The 17,754-nt window shown below is 40.8% G+C and overlaps 1 protein-coding gene across 1 annotated transcript in view; it reads right to left on the bottom strand.

Moving 5' to 3' along the window:
- Positions 1-4,028: 4,028 nt before the first annotated feature.
- The window catches only part of LOC308290969 (uncharacterized protein), a gene marked incomplete at both ends in the record, with an annotated part of 35,639 nt that continues 21,913 nt past the window's right edge, over positions 4,029-17,754 (bottom strand). Inside the window, 2 exons of the mRNA XM_080732884.1 lie at positions 4,029-4,234; positions 4,582-4,646. Of these exons, the coding sequence (XP_080589010.1) occupies positions 4,029-4,234; positions 4,582-4,646 (271 nt within the window). The remainder of the gene's footprint in view (positions 4,235-4,581; positions 4,647-17,754) is intronic.

Genomic DNA, 17,754 nt, shown 5'->3' with positions numbered 1-17,754 from the left:
TTACAGACAGATTCTACTGTGAGAGTCAGAGAGTCAGGGACATATAGAGACATAGACAAAGAGATTGACAGAGAATATATTCCAACCTGCAAGAGACAAAGGAACAAACGCCTTCCAATTTACAGTCCAAGTAGCAGAAGCGGTACATGAACCAATCTTCCGAGACACAGGTGCCCTGTTCTGAATGTCCTTGAGCATCTCGGGTCACCCTCCATGAAAACATGAACAGGAGCCACGACAACCTCTACCGTCCAATGATGAGCAATGGACACCTGCCCTCATCTTCCTGGCCGACGATCACAAGATGTGTAACCACACAGCATGTCCACACCAAAGAAAAACCTTTCCAGTGTAAACAGTGTGACAAGAGCTTCAGTCGGTTAGGTCTCCTGAAGACACACCAGCGTGTCCACACTGGAGAAAAACCCTTTGTGTGTAAACAGTGTGACAAGAGTTTCAGTGAGTTAGGGACTCTGAAGAAGCACAAACTTGGCCACACAGGAGAAAAACCCTTTGTGTGTAAACAGTGTGACAAGGGTTTCATTCAGTTGAGTGATCTGAAGAATCACCAGCGTATCCATACTGGAGAAAAACCCTTTGTGTGTAAACAGTGTGACAAGAGTTTCAATGTGTTAGGTAGCCTGAAGACACACCAGCGTGTCCATACTGGAGAAAAACCCTTTGTGTGTAAACAGTGTGACAAGGGTTTCAGTCAGCTAGTTTGCCTGAAGACACATCAGCGTGTCCATACTGGAGAAAAACCCTTTGTGTGTAAACAGTGTGACAAGGGTTTCAGTGAGTTAGGTACCCTGAGGACACACCAGCGTGTCCACACTGGAGAAAAACCCTTTGTGTGTAAACAGTGTGACAAGAGTTTCAGTGTGTTAGGGACTCTGAAGAAGCACCAGCGTGTCCACACAGGAGAAAAACCCTTTGTGTGTAAACAGTGTGACAAGGGTTTCAGTCAGCTAGTTCACCTGAAGACACATCAGCGTGTCCACACTGGAGAAAAACCCTTTGTGTGTAAACAGTGTGACAAGGGTTTCAGTGTGTTAGGTACCCTGAAGACACATCAGCGTGTCCACACTGGAGAAAAACCCTTTGTGTGTAAACAGTGTGACAAGGGTTTCAGTCAGATAGGTACCCTGAAGACACATCAGCGTCTCCACACTGGAGAAAAAACCTAACACACTGGTGTTAGGGACTCTGAAGAAGCACCAGTGTGTCCACATTTGAGAAAAACCCTTTAGTTTACACAAACAGTGTGACAAAGGTTTCAGAGGGTTAGATCACCTGACTTCATCATTTTGTTCTGGGTAATCTCATAGCCAATCAGGAAGCAGCATTCTCTGTGACGTCACCAGAGGGACCCCAGTGAGTTCAATGGGAGAGTGCATCCATAGCAGTGGGGGAGTGGCGTGACGTCACCAACAGTTGAAGACGTTATAATCATCATCAACAACCATTTGTGGGGACGTCACCAGGGGAAAGGGGTGACATAATAAAATCAGGGTATACATATGACATCAAATGGTGAAAAAAAAAAAAACGTACCCGCACTGTAATCCCTGACGCGTTGACTTAACTCAAAAAAAGTACAGAAACTCATTGCCTCAAAAAAACTGAGTTAACGTACAAACAGTAATGGTGAGTTAGAGAAACTCGTTAATTCTGAGTAAGCAGTACGATTAGCTTGTTCATTCTGAGTAAGCAGTACTTGTTTATTTTGAATGTGCACTACACAACCTGTTTATTCTGAGTAAGCAGTACTAGGTTATTCTGAGTGTGCACTACACAACTCGTTAATTCTGAGTAAGCAGTACTAGGTTCTTTTGAGTGTCTAGCACTACAAAACATGGTTATTCTGAGTAAGCAGTACTAGATTCTTTTGAGTGTGCAGCACTACAAATGTGTTTTTTCTGATTAAGCAGTGCTAGGTTATTTTGAATGTGCTGTATGTGTTGCAGTGCTATAAACATGGTTATTCTGAGTAAGCAGTACTTAAAACATATATGTAGCCTAAATCCCTTAATTAAATGTCCTTTCCTGAAAATTCTATAACAAATGCAATTCTTAAAATTCCTTGAATTTAGAATTCTACTATACAATTACAACACTTACTTTATAACATGCATGTGCAAAACAATAATCCAAAAACAAAACAATGCATTGAGGACACTTCAACTAAAGTTTATTTTCAAATGTCATGTTCACCAGGCAGAACCTCTTCCATATTTTAGCATTTGTGTGATCTTTCTTAAGGTAATGACCCACTTCTTCATACTACAGTCACACAAAAGTAGATGTACAAGCTCAAAGGGCATACAAAGCAGCATTACAAGGTTAAACCAACATATTATATAGACAGAGCTGTGTTGAACAACACATTAGCAAGAGATTACCATTTAGCTTTCAACTTCTTTCTAAATACCCAACTTAAAATGTAGTAATACCAGTAAGACTCCCTAATCGGGAGATAAGCGACCGTTGGTCGCTTATCTCCACAAATAGGCCAAAAAATTAGTTTTACCAATTATCAAGACATACGGGCAGTTGACAGTTTGCCATGGTTACTCATTGAAGTTGAATCTCCATATATGGAGATAACCTACGCATCACACTAAGTCTGACCTCACCAGCCCATATTTGGGCATGAGCAACTTATGTCTCCATATATGGAGATATGATGACATCACACAGTCCTCAGCCGATGATGTGGCGTGATGTCATACAATACACAAACGAGCCCTACAGTATAAAGGGGCAATTCTTGCCAGGAAAGAAGCATTTCTTCGACTCAGACCTTATCGCCAGGGTTGGCTTATAGCAGCTGTCGGTAGGACCATATATGGATTCTGTTAGTGTGGATGTCCTAACAGGGCATCATCTGGGATACAATCCCTTTTATGCCCATATATGGAGATCCCTAACAGAATCCCTTTCATGCCCATATATGGAGATCCCTAACAGAATCCCTTTTATGCCCATATATGGAGATCCCTAACAGCATCCCTTTTATGCCCATATATGGAGATCACTAACAGCTAACAGAATCCCTTTTATGCCCATATATGGAGATCCCTAACAGAATCCCTTTTATGCCCATATATGGAGATCCCTAACAGAATCCCTTTTATGCCCATATATGGAGATCCCTAACAGAATCCCTTGTATGCCCATATATGGAGATCCCTAACAGAATCCCTTTTATGCCCATATATGGAGATCCCTAACAGAATCCCTTTTATGCCCATATATTATGGAGAAATCCTTGCTCTGAGTATCTGACATCAGTGTGATGTCACCTGTTTATGCCCATATATGGAGATCCCTGCTCTGCGTATCTGGTTGCTATGGTAAACAGTTGGTTGCTAGGGTAAAAAAACATGGTTGCTATGGTAAACAGTTGGTTGCTAGGGTAAACAGTTGGTTGCTAGGGTAAAACCATGGTTGCTAAGGTGGTTGCTAACGTACACTAACAAACCAGCAACAACAGACTGTTGCCACAGCAACGTACACAAAGGTTTGTGTACACATGTGGTGTGATGTCATACTGATGCGGAGATATGAGCAGGGCAAAGGTGTGACGTGTGACGTGTGACCGACCGACGGACGGCCGGTGGAGGTTTTCATAGTAAACTGCTCCCTGACGGTCGCAATAAAGCTAACGTAATTGTTCAGCCGCAATTGTTTTAATAAATAAAATCACATCCCGTCTCAAAACAGTTGAGGTACTTTACATGTTTGTATAGTTCTTTTTTTTAGAGCTCATAAGTTTCAGTGTGAGGGCTTTATTCCCCAATCCCAGCATTACCTTATGAATACATGTCCATTTCCCATGCATTTTGGGTAATCCAATTGCAGTACATGTGTACAAGGCCAAATAAAAGAGGAAATCCTGAGGCAAGTCTCAAATATCCACCATGACTATATCCCCTCCAGTTCGATGGCAGTGGAAATGGGCTCTAGGTGCAGTTTGGACCCTTTTGAAGAGCATCATCAACAGTCAGCACACCAACTGTAAACAGTTAGTAGGTCCTCAGCTCTGTGTTCCAGCTCTCATAAAGGCACGATCTCCCTAGAAGTTTCTGATTAACATCCACTGAGAACTTGGGTGAAAGGACTCTGGCCATTATCCTCTTCTTGGCATTTGTGGTGTCCCTGCAATGTGCGATGCGGTGGTCCCTGTTGTGGCTGCAACTCTCAGCAATAACCGTTGGTCCATTTTGAAGTCCTAAGAGAAAGGAGAGAAAGAGAAATTTGTGAAATTACATCCATGTTTGGGTTTTACATAGACCTATGTGAAACAATGAAAGCAAAGGAAGCAAAGGAGGAATTTGAATTAAGTGGGAATTCAATTGGTGGGTTTTGACTTTGGAGGGTGGTTTTAAATGTAGCTTTTACTTTAAATGAATTGTTCAATGTGTAAACATTGTGTATTGATTGATTGACTGATTATTTTATTAGACAAAAATGGAGAACAGTACAAGTATAGTCAATACACTTGAAATGTAGTACAGTACAAGTACAGTTAAACACCCTGCCTAAAAGGAACATCTCAAAAGGTGTAGGTGAGAATACCTGTAACTGCTCTGGGAGATGGACAGAGCAGAAGGGTCAACTGAGTCTGAGCTTGCCTGGGAGACCTAAGAAAGAGAGAAACAAGTTGAGCCAACCATGAAAAACAGATAGCAAATAGCTTTTAAATTAAGCACTTTAAGTCTTTACTCTGATAGCTCCTCTGCTATTATATTTCCCTCAACACTAGAAATAGTCCTCAAAGAAATGAAGGGAACAAATGTTCCCTTAATTTATTTAAATTTATTTGAGTATAGTATACTGAAGTACTGCTCAAAGAATGAAGGGAACATTTTGTTCCCTTCATTTATTTGAGCAGTGTACTTTGCTGAAGTTTGCCCATCTTCAAATGTGGAGAAAGCAATGTAAACCAGGCTGAATTTAGCAGCCACAGTGTTTAAGGAATATAACAAACTGTATCAAAGAAAGCAACCACACAAAACGAGCTGAATTACAACACATCAAAACAATTTGATCAAGGATAAAATGTGTACTCACCAAATCAGTGAACAGAGCATAAAAATAGTCCAAAAGCTGACAGAAAACAGAGTAGGTCTTCTGTTTGAATGCTTTTCTTCCTCATTCAAAAGGGGCTGCTTCAGTGTTACCAGATGGGAAATGTTGAATTATCGTACCGGAGGCTCAGAATTATCGTATTTGACATGAAACTATCGTACACGGCCAAAAAAGAGAAATCACTCGCGTAAAAACGTAATTTCACCAAAAAATGCGTCTTTAGTGTAAGAAACGACCTTGTTTTAGACTCCTGCGTGACAAAAACGCATCAGATTTGCTGTGTGGAGGCAGGCAACTTCTTGGAGCTTACACAAATAAAAGCCTGAAACTGGTCTGGAAAGATGCAACCAGTGTTTTTAATGCCTCCAAGTACAGATCTAGGCTCGGATTGACTGATTTCCTGGCTTATTTTGAGAAGCCAAACCAGATCCCAGATCAGCAGCCTGGGAAAATAGTGAATTCACACTCTTTTTGATGATATGCCGAAATTATCGTACATTTGGGCATTTTTGGAATTATTGATCATACATCGTACAGAGGGTCAAATTATCGTACAAATACGATAATTATCGTACGTCTGGCAACACTGGGCTGCTTTCAAATTTCAACTGACAACAAGTCCCGCCCCCAGACTGATCTGCACATGTGTGAATGATGAAAAAAAGCACTGAACATAGTTTTTCTAAGTTAACTCAAGTCTTCCAACTCCAAAGTACTAGTAACTTAGTTTAAATGAGTTTTAACATCAGGAACATATTTTTTCTAATAAACACAACTCAAAATAATCAAATTAGTCAGTTTTTTGGACCAAAAGTACTAGTAACTTAGTTTAAGTGATTAGGAATAACATGCTGATGAAAACTAAGTTAAGTGTACTCCATATGTTTGCCTAAGCAGAATTATCCAGCATGTTTGGTTTTACAGTGCGTGCGAAGTAGGGCTGTCCCCGACTAAGGATTTGTATAGTCGACTATGATTTTAGTCATTGTGTTGATAGTCGAATATTAGTCGACTATGGCCCGTTTTTTAAAAATTATTATTATTAATTTTTTTTTTTTTTCCCCCGTTTTTTTCTACCCCAATCTTTTACAATGGCGTATAAACAACAGAGGTGAAACACTCATTTAAATAACATGTCTTCTTGACTTTTTTTTAATAGATAACTCATTCATTATTTAAGCCAAGGTTTATTATCATGGCCTTTAAGAATAGTAATAAATACAGCAATAACAACAACGAAATAATATCTCTAAAATAAATAAAGTAACTAAATAATATAAGGCGAATTAAATAACAAAATACTAAAATAAGTAGGCCTATAGCAGGTGTAAAGTTTATTCACTTAGAAGCTAAAGCCCCAGACTCCGATGTCTGTGTGTAACAGCCATGCAACTAGTACTGTAGTATAGGGTGTGCCAAATGTAGTTCTAAGAGCGGCCATTTCTTGGGTAAACACAGCCTTACACAGGTGTTCTGATTAGACTATAACATTAGTTCTATGCAATCAAACAATTGAAACACCTGTGTTTTTACCCAAGAAATGGCCGCTAAGGACTACAATGACGTAGCCGCTGGCACACACTTCCGGTCACACATTTCTATAGGACACCAATATCTATGTAACATCCATACATGCATCTATCCACGCGATGCTGCACAGCCTGCGCTGAGCCTGACAGAGAGACAGCGATTGGATTTTACAAAACAGACCCCGTAACTTGTCGGGGAGAAAGAGAAAAGGAGAGCTTAAAACACAACTCTAGTGCTATTGTGTTGATGGCATAGGTTTATTGCTGATCTGCAAGCTCAAAACGTGATCGCTTTTGGGAGTATGGACATTACATAAGGGACTTGAGCCAACTTACTTTTATCAAGTGATGATGTTGCTCGGTGTGGAGTGGTAGGTCATAGCCAGATCATGCATCTTTCTTTAGTTTTGTCCTCTACTTGTTCAAAGTGACGGAGCCTGATTGAGTGTTAACACAGCACAGCTGGCAGCAGGGCCGGATCTAGCCTTTAGTAGTAGGTGGGGCAGCAAGAAATGATAGGGGGGCACCTCCAGCCCACGCCGTTAGGCGTGGGCGGAAAAAAATGGGGGGATCAAACCCCCTAAAACACCCGAAATGCATAAAAAACAAAGCATTTTGGCACACTTATACCTATAACACGCATTACAAACAACAGGTCTTACACCTATCTCTCTCTGTCTCTATATATTCTAGTAGAGATGGACTGATTGCAAAATTCTTGGCCGGTACCGATCCACCGGTTTTATGAAGGTCTGACCTGCCAAAACTGATTTTCCGATACCGATTTCTTTAGCTATGAACTAGAAAATAGGGTTGCTCCAATACCCTTTTTTCAGGCCAAGTAGGCCTACAAGACATACTCCAATTTGAGTACCAATAAGCTAGAAGAACACTAATGCCAAATCAATCACAAAAGTACAATATCCAAAATCACAGACAATATCCAGTCTAATATGATATGGATATAATATTGATGCCAGCTGATCATTCACTGTAAGGCCTAAAGTTAAAAAATACATACTATTGTATATATTGTATAATTGCTGTGCCATTGCTTCTGTCTGTGTCACTGTTAGAGCTGCATGATTATGGCAAAACCTTTATTTTAAAATTATTGTTATACATTGAGATCATTTATTTCAAATATTATTAATAATATTATTATTGAATAAATATTTTTTAACAAGCAAAACGATTGTCTTAAAAGCTAAAATAAATAAGGTTGCATTCATTGTCTTCAAGGTGAGAAATTTACCTTGTGTCACAGTAGTCTGACTCTAGTCTATTCCTTCCTTTCAAATATTTAAGGGCAAAATATTACCTCATGACCCTGGCTGTTCCTGTTGTTTTGTTGTAAAACCTCTGTAAGGGACTTAAAATGTTACATAATACATTTCTGTTGCTTAATGTACTTTGTGAAACTATCGGAGGAGACTATAACGACCTTTAACAGGCTTCACCTGGACATGCATTAATTAATCCAGCGTGTGGACAGACACACGAGACACCACGCAAAGTGAACTGACTTTTTTTTTTTCCAACAACAGAGAAACGGGAGGTGGTTTTCCTTTGAAACTGGCTAAAATAAAGGGACATTTATAGGATGGCTTTTTCTGTCGCTTGCAACAGCTTTTGCAATGCTGTTGCTTTCTGTTAAATGAAAGTGAAAGTAAACTCCTTCTGCATGGACCATCTGGACTGGAGGCAGGAAAGCCTTGCGATGCTTTTTTTTTTTTTCCTTCTTCTTTGAGACTACATTGACACAGGATTATGGAATATATCCTTACATTGCAAAGGTAATCAGCATCATCTGTATTCTGTTGTACTGTAGGCTGACACTAAGTAGACTGGCTGCTATTTGCTAATGTTTAAATTAGTCCAGAGCATGTCAGTGACCGTCCGGTCACCGATGCGGCCGGTTTGATATCATACCGGCCGATTTTAGATTTTTGCATGCCATCATGTTTGGTGGGGCAGACAGGGCATTTAGGGGGGCATTGCCCCCCCTTGCCTATGCCTAGATCCGGCCCCGGCTGGCAGGTTCTGTGGAGTCTACGCAATGCACACACACAGACAGTACGGCTGTGCCTCATTGATTGATTGAAAGCAGCCAGTACGCTATGCGTGTTTTATTGCGAGAAACCAAAGTATATGTTAAATCATCGGACATTAAGCACCCCAACAGCCCCCCCCCCCCCCAAAAATAAAAAAAATAAAAAGAGTTTTTTTTTTTCTTTTTTTTCCCCATTCGACTAAGATATTGCCATTCGACTAGGTGCCGTTTCGATCGATTAGTCGACTATTCGACTATTCGGGGTCACCCCTAGTGCGAAGTGAGCGGTGCAACACAACACTCAATCCTGCGAAGTTTGGCCAATGGGCCAAAATAAATTCTGCTAGTGTGTTGTAGTGTTTTTATATTCAAGCTGCAATCTGGACCTTATTTTAACCACTTTAACCCTGCCATCATTGTTTTGGGCATCTCATTAATGTTCAAATTTGTAGAAATACTGTTCCTATGAAACAGTGTGGGCTCGCTCGTGACTATATTCTGGAGCGTGCTAACTGTCATGTGAAGCTCAACCAAAACTCCAGCTAACACCACTCCCAGATGTTTTTCCGCACCTCAATTGCACCTCATTGGCTAAGGGCCCTGCCTTTGTACTGTCGTGGCGGAACTTGATAAAAAAACTAGAAGTACTGTTCCTACACCATCAGGTGCTACTTGCCATTGGTGATGAGCTGTCACAAATTGGAAGTAGTCTAGCCAACTACAAGGACATGCCACAGCCAAGACCACTAACTCGGCAAGAAAAGATGTCAAGTCTTCAGATGTGAAAAATTCAACAAAACAGAGCAGAAAAATATTGTACAGTTGCTTAGTCCTCAGCTAAATGTGGAACCGATGGAACTCTGAAACGGTCTATCAGGCAGTGCATGAACCAAAGGAGAATCCCGTCACGAGACAGTTATTATGAATTCGCCTGCAGGATATGGAATAACCTTTGCTTTTAACCCATTTAGAACGGGTACACATTATTGTGTATTATTATTTTATGCTTTAACTATTGAAAAATAGCAGATATACAAGCTCACAGCGCGGCACCGAGTGCCGAGCTGCGAGCTTGTAGATCTGCTATTTTTGAAAAATCGAGAAAATTAGAATTTTTACCCGATTCTATAAGTGTCTTTTGAATCCTTCTAAGGTTATTTGAAAAACCTATGTTTCTATGTCAGCAATCTGGCTAGCCATCGTCAAAGAAAAGGTCAAACCTTTTCATGTCAAGGACCCCCAAACTGATATTTATTTGGCCACGGACCCGCATCTCAAAATATCTAGTTCCAGGGACCACCCAGAATCAAAATTTGAGTTGCAAATTTTCGCTTTAAAAATACATATATTAAGATTAAGATTTGCACACATTTTCACAACTTTTTTAAAAATAGCAGATCTACAAGCTTGCAGCGCGGCACTCGGTGCCGCGCTGTGAGCTTGTATATCTGCTATTTTTCAATAGCTAAAGCATTCAATAATGCTAGGCCTAAATAAGGGATAGTTCATCGATTACTCACCCTATGGAGACTTGAATTCATGGACAGCACTCAGCTGGGTCAAGATGAAAAACTGAAGTGCCGCTTGTCTACTGTAAACATAGGGAATATATATATACAATAACAGTTTGTTGCTTCATCTTTCAGAAACCGTACAAACTACAAGTCCTACAACAAACCAATTCAGGGCTGGTGAGCAGAATGCACAGAACCATTAAGTACTTGAACCTGCCCCCTTGGATTTGGCGAAATCGGGAGACAAAGAAAATAAGACTCGAAGGCCAAAGGATTCTTACATGAATAAGATATTTATAAACAGATATTGCAGTGACACAGTGAGAACATAGCAGCATACATGGTTAGTCTCAAAGAGCCCACAGGAGGTTTGGAAGTTATTTTATAGTAGCCATGTTTATACCTCATAACCTTCCTTACATGTGTTCCATCAATCATCGTTAACCTAATTCTTCTCTGCTTTGATACAGTCACCTTGATCCAAAATTATACGGTAATCTATCACAATGGCTCTGAAACATTTTAAGTCTAGGACCCCCAAATTAATATTTAGCCTCGGACCCCCATGAGAAAATATTTGGTGCCAGGGACCAACATACAAAGTTTGTGTTAAATAAAATATTTCTGATAGTTTTGAAAATTGCCGATCAACAAGCTCACAATGCGTCACATCGACTAGCAGATCTACAATGCTCACAACGCCTCGCGTTGCGCGGCGTTGTGAGCATGTAGATCGGCTATTTTCACAATTTCTGCCTCTAATATTTGACAATTTGGCCCATGTTTAATTTGTCATTTCAGAGGCATTAACAAAATCAATAACCAAAGACAATGCATAGCTATTTTTTTCCAGGACCTTCCAGGACCCTTGATACATTTCAAAACTTTTCCAGTACTGGAAAAATATATTTCTAATTTAAAAATATTTCCAGTAATTTCATGACCGTGGGAAACCTGTATTTAGAGCATGAATGTGTCTGATTCTCAACAAAAGCCAAAAGGGAGAAAAGTACCAACCTTTAATGGACTTACAGTATGATGAAACTGACCAGAATCGTACAGTAACTAATGTAACTGAATTTAGTTACTGGAACATTCTGAAGAAATCTTGTGAAATAAAATGTTGTCAACCAATCTTCAAGAACGATGATAAACAAAAGAAGAAGTAGGTGTCACAACATGATTCTGCCCCCCAAAAAATGTGTTAGTTACTGTATATCAGCATGCCCATATATGGGCGTGTGCTGCTGTGCTTAGAGAATGATGCATTTGCTTAAGAGAACTAGAAAGATGCAATTGGAAATTGCAAGTGTGGTTGCCGTGATCCCCTTTCAAGTCAATGGGGAAAATGTATTCACTGATATTTTAATGGCCATATATGGAGATCCCTGTCAGCCAGGCCATGTCACTTTCATGTCCATATATGGAGATCCCTGATGTCAAAAGCCCATATCTTGGATTGCCCAACTATGGACATAATACTGTGTCAGTCTCATGTGGTCTGTGATGTCAGACATGATGATGTCAAATCAGACATCAAATCCATATCTGGGATAAGTTTATTTTGAAATAGAAATACCGTTCCTACGAAACAGTGTGGGCTCGCTGCTCCCTCATTGGCTAAAGCCCCTGCCTTTTTACTGTAATTTTTTTTGAGGAAAATAAACCTGGTCTATAAATATTCAAAAGAACAAACTGGTCTCGCCTTTCCGCGAGCACAAATATTTCATGTGGGTGTATTTATATCAGGTAGGGCATTCACCAAATATTCGAATATTCAAATATTCGAATATTCAAATATTCGAATATCAAAGTGACTATTCAACGTTGTTCACCGAAGTCGAATATTCGCTCATTTTAATGTTTTTATTGTTTTCTCTTTAAAAAATATATAGTTTATAAAGCTTGGTCAGATAGGAAGTCATAAGAATGAGTTGTCGATGCCCCTGGTGGATGAATTTGTTAATGCTCTATACCAGGGCTTCTCAATCCTTTTTAGGCCGTGACCCTCAAAATAAACATATTTGAACTAGGGACCCCCACCCTGACAAGCACTTGGAATTGTAGGTATTACATTTAATGTGACTCGGTTTCACAGATAAATATTGTGAAAATAGCAGATCTACATGCTCACAACGCCTCGCAACGCGAGGCGTTGTGAGCATGTAGATCGGCTATTTTCACAATGTTTGCCTCTTGCTTACTTAATAGTTGTCCAGTCCTGTTGAATATTCGAATACTTTGAGGTCGAATAATTCGATACTAAAAGTCACTATTCGTAAATGCCCTAATATCAGGTCGCACTTGTTGGTGGTGATGTCACCAAGAACGCTGCTCCTCATTGGCTAAAGGCCCTGCCTTTGTACTGTCGTTCATTCTTTTGAGGGGAATAAACTTGACCTATAAAGTTTTGGTATAACATACTGGTCTCGCCTTTCAGCGAGCCCACAATAACTAGAACTGCACTCTGTTGAGGTGCCAACGTGCACCTCATGCACAAGCAGGCCATACATGGCCTACTTGTCTATGCGCAAGCAGAGCCGCATTCACAGATGGTTGAATTGCAACTGTCAGATGTGCAAATCGATGTTATTAGGAATGATGTAAATGGCTTGTGTTGTGTGACGTCAGAACAGAGCTCTGGTCGACCTGAATAAGATGTGACACAGTTTCTAAACGTCACATTTAGTCTGGGTACGACAGAGAGAAAGTCTTTACAGAGAGATTGTACTGTGAGAGTCAGAGACATATAGAGACATAGACAAAGAGATTGACAGAGAATATATTCCAACCTGCAAGAGACATAGGACAAACACCTTCCACCTTCCAATTTACAGTCCAAGTAGCAGAAGCGGTACATGAACCAATCTTCCGAGACACAGGTGCCCTGTTCTGAATGTCCTTACGCCTTCACATCTCGGGTCACCCTCCATGAAAACATGAACAGGAGCTACGACAACCTCTACCGTCCAATGATGAGCAATGGACACCTGCCCTCATCTTCCTGTCCGACGATCACAAGATGTGTAACCACACAGCATGTTCACACCAAAGAAAAACCTTTCCAGTGTAAACAGTGTGACAAGAGCTTCAGTCAGCTAGTTCACCTGAAGACACATCAGCGTGTCCATACTGGAGAAAAACCCTTTGTGTGTAAACAGTTTGACAAGCGTTTCAGTCAGCTAGTTCACCTGAAGACACATCAGCGTGTCCATACTGGAGAAAAACCCTTTGTGTGTAAACAGTGTGACAAGGGTTTCAGTGAGTTAGGTACCCTGAAGACACATCAGCGTGTCCACACTGGAGAAAAACCCTTTGTGTGTAAACAGTGTGACAAGAGGTTCAGTGTGTTAGGGACTCTGAAGAAGCACCAGCTTGTCCATACTGGAGAAAAACCCTTTGTGTGTAAACAGTGTGACAAGGGTTTCAGTCGGATAGGTACCCTGAAGACACATCAGCGTCTCCACACTGGAGAAAAACCCTTTACACAAACAGTGTGACAAAGGTTTCAGAAGGTTAGATTACCTGACTTCATCATTTCGTTCTGGGTAATCTCATAGCCAATCAGGAAGCAGCATTCTCGGTGACGTCACCATTATAGAGGGACCCCAGTGAGTTCAATGGGAGAGTGCATCCATAGCAGTGGGGGAGTGGTGTGACGTCACCAACAGTTGAAGACGTTATAATCATCATCAACAACCAGTTGTGGGGACGTCACCAGGGGAAAGGGGTGACATCATAAAATCAGGGTATAGTCGGGGGCGTTAGGGATATATCGCGCTAATCAGTCTAAAAGTGCCAAATTTTGCACAGATGTAGCTCAGGGCATGCTTAACGTTTTAGCTAGGGCGCCCAAGTCGGCGACCTTCGGGGTCGCCACAGCGGCCAAATCAAGTTGGGCTCCCATTGATTTTCTATACAGGAGGAATATTTAAGTAGGATCTGAGGGGTCTAACTAGGGGTTTGTCATGATGCTGAATCCATTGCAAGCATTTGTTTTACACAAAAAGCATTCCTTGGGCTATAAATGGCCTCAGAAAACGATGCATGTATGGGTGAGCATTCATGTTAGTCGGAGGCCTTAGGTTTTTTTTTTTTCTCGTGCTAATCAGTCTAAAGGCGCCAAATTTTGCACAGATGTAGCCCAGGGCATGCTCTAATGATTTAGCTAGGGCGCCCGAGTCGGTGACCTTCGGGGTCGCCACAGCTCCAGAAAACACCCACAAACTCTGAAAAGTGCTGAAAAGTGATGACTCATCACTTTTCATCACTAAACCATCGTTTTCTGAGGCCATTTATAGCCCAAGGAATGTTTTTTGTGCAAAACAAATGCTTGCAATGGATTCAGCATCATGACAAACCCCTGGTTAGACCCCTCACATCCTACTTAAATACCCAGAAGAAAAGTGTTTTTCTGGGTATTTTCCTTCTGTATTGAAAGTCGATGGGACCCCAACTTGATTTGGCCGCTGTGGCGACCCCGAATGTCACAGACTGGGCGCCCTAGCTAAATCATTAGAGCATACCTTGGGCTACATCTGTGCAAAATGTGGCTCTTTTAGACTAATTAGCACGAAATTACCATGTCATCTCCCTAACGCCCCCGACTAGTATAAATATGACATCAAATGGTGAAAAAACAAAAAAACTAAACGTACCCGTGCGAAGTGAGCGGTGCAACACAACACTCAATCCTGCGAAGTTTGGCCAATGGGCCAAAATAAATTCTGCTAGTGTGTTGTAGTGTTTATATTCAAGCTACAATCTGGACCTTATTTTAATCACTTTAACCCTGCCATCATTGTTCATTAATGTTCAAATTTGTAGAAATACTGTTCCTATGAAACAGTGTGGGGTCGCTCGTGACTATATTCTGGAGTGTGCTAACTGTCATGTGAAGCTCAACCAAAACTCCAGCTAACACCACTCCCAGATGTTTTTCCGCACCTCAATTGCACCTCATTGGCTAAGGGCCCTGCCTTTGTACTGTCGTGGCGGAACTTGATAAAAAACTAGACCAGGTCAACCTGGTTGTGCCAGACCCCGGTTCTGCCAACCCCCTGTCTGTCATCATCATTTATGACATCATGCCTTTTGTAGGCATGTCATCATCATGTCATCATCATATATACCCTTTATATAGAAAACCCGGACCGACATTTGCTTATGTAGGCCTACCCATTTCATGGGTCTGGCAAAAAACTAGGAGTACTGTTCCTACAACATCAGGTGCTACTACTTGCCATTGGTGATGAGCTGTCACAAATTGGAAGTAGTCTAGCCAACTACAAGGACATGCCACAGCCAAGACCACTAACTCAGCAAGAAAATATGTCAAGTCTTCAGATGTGAAAAATTCAACAAAACAGAGCAGAAAATAATTGTACAGTTGCTTAGTCCTCAGCTAAATGTGGAACCGATGGAACTCTGAAACGGTCTATCAGGCAGTGCATGAACCAAAGGAGAACCGTCACGAGACAGTTCATTCTGAATTCGCCTGCAGGATATGGAATAACCTTAGCTTTTAAAGGGATAGTTCATCGATTACTCACCCTATGGAGACTTGAATTCATGGACAGCACAGCTGGGTCAAGATGAAAAACTGAAGTGCCGCTTGTCTACTGTAAACATAGGGAATATATAGATACAATAACAGTTTGTTGCTTCATCTTTCAGAAGTCCTACAGCAAACCATTTCTGGGCTGGTGAGCAGAACGCACAGAACCATTAAGTACTTGAACCTGCCCCCTTGGATTTGGCGAAATCGTGAGACAAAGAAAATAAGACTCGAAGGCCAAAGATTCTTACATGAATAAGATATTTATAAACAGATATTGCAGTGACACAGTGGAGAAAATAGCAGCATACATGGTTAGTCTCAAAGAGCCCACAGGAGGTTTGGAAGTTATTTTATAGTAGCCATGTTTATACCTCATAACCTTCCTTACATGTGTTCCATCAATCATCGTTAACCTAATTCTTCTCTGCTTTGATACAGTCACCTTGATCCAAAATTATATGGTAGTCTATCACAATGGCTCTGAAACATTTTAAGACTAGGACCCCCAAATTAATATTTAGCCTCGGACCCCCATGAGAAAATATTTGGTGCCAGGGACCAACATACAAAGTTTGTGTTAAATAAAATATTTCTGATAGTTTTGAAAATTGCCGATCAACAAGCTCACAATGCGTCACATCGACTAGCAGATCTACAATGCTCACAACGCCTCGCAACGCGAGGCTATTTTCACAATTTCTGCCTCTAATATTTGACAATTTGGCCCATGTTTAATTTGTCATTTCAGAGGCAGAAATGACAAAATCAATAACCAAAGACAATGCATAGCTATTTTTTCCAGGACCTTCCAGGACCCTTGATACATTTCAAAACTTTTCCAGTACTGGAAAAATATTTTTCTAATTTCAAAATATTTCCAGTAATTTCATGACCGTGGGAAACCTGTATTTAGAGCATGAATGTGTCTGATTCTCAACAAAAGCCAAAAGGGAGAAAAGTACCCACCTTGAATGGACTTACAGTATGATGAAACTGACCAGAATGTTACAGTAACTAATGTAACTGAATTCAGTTACAATAGTTACTGGAACATTCTGAAGAAATCTTGTGAAATAAAATGTTGTCAACCAATCATCAAGGACGATGATACACGAAAGAAGAAGTAGGTGTCACAACATGATTCTGCCAAAAAAATAGTCAGTTACTATATATCAGCATGCCCATATATGGGTGTGTGCTGCTGTGCTTGAAGAATGATGCATTTGCTTAAGAGAACTAGAAAGATGCAATTGGAAATTGCAAGTGTGGTTGCCGTGGTCCCCTTTCAAGTCAATGGGGAAAATGTATTCACTGATATTTTAATGGCCATATATGGAGATCCCTGTCAGCCAGGCCATGTCACTTTCATGTCCATATATGGAGATCCCTGATGTCATAAGCCCATATCTTGGATTGCCCATTTTTGGACATATACTATGTCAGTCTCATGTGGTCTGTGATGTCAGACATCAAATCCATATCTGGGATAAGTTTATTGCCAGACCCATGAAATGGGTAGGCCTACATAAGCAAATGTCGGTCTGTCCGGGTTTTCTATATAAAGGGTATATATGATGATGACATGATGATGACATGCCTACAAAAGGCATGATGTCATAAATGATGATGACAGACAGGGGGTCTGGCACAACCAGGTTGACCTGGTCTATTTATTTTGAAATAGAAATACCGTTCCTACGAAACAGTGTGGGATCGCTGCTCCCTCATTGGCTAAAACCCCTGCCTTTGTACTGTCATTTTTTTTAGGAGAATAAACTTGGTCTATAAAGATTTGAGTGAACAAACTGGTCTCGCGGTTCCACGAGCAAAAAGATTTCACGTGGGTGTATTTATATCAGGTCGTACTTGTTGGTCGTGATGTCACCAAGAACGCTGCTCCTCATTGGCTAAAGGCCCTGCCTTTGTACTGTCGTTCATTCTTTTGAGGGGAATAAACATGACCTATAAAGTTTTGGTATAACATACTGGTCTCGCCTTTCAGCG

Source organism: Nannobrachium achirus, assembly GCF_963921795.1.
Source record: "Nannobrachium achirus genome assembly, chromosome: 9".
Lineage (NCBI taxonomy): Eukaryota > Metazoa > Chordata > Actinopteri > Myctophiformes > Myctophidae > Nannobrachium > Nannobrachium achirus.
The sequence above is the reverse complement of the archived record's forward strand: the minus strand, read 5'-3'. Positions and strand labels throughout refer to the sequence as shown.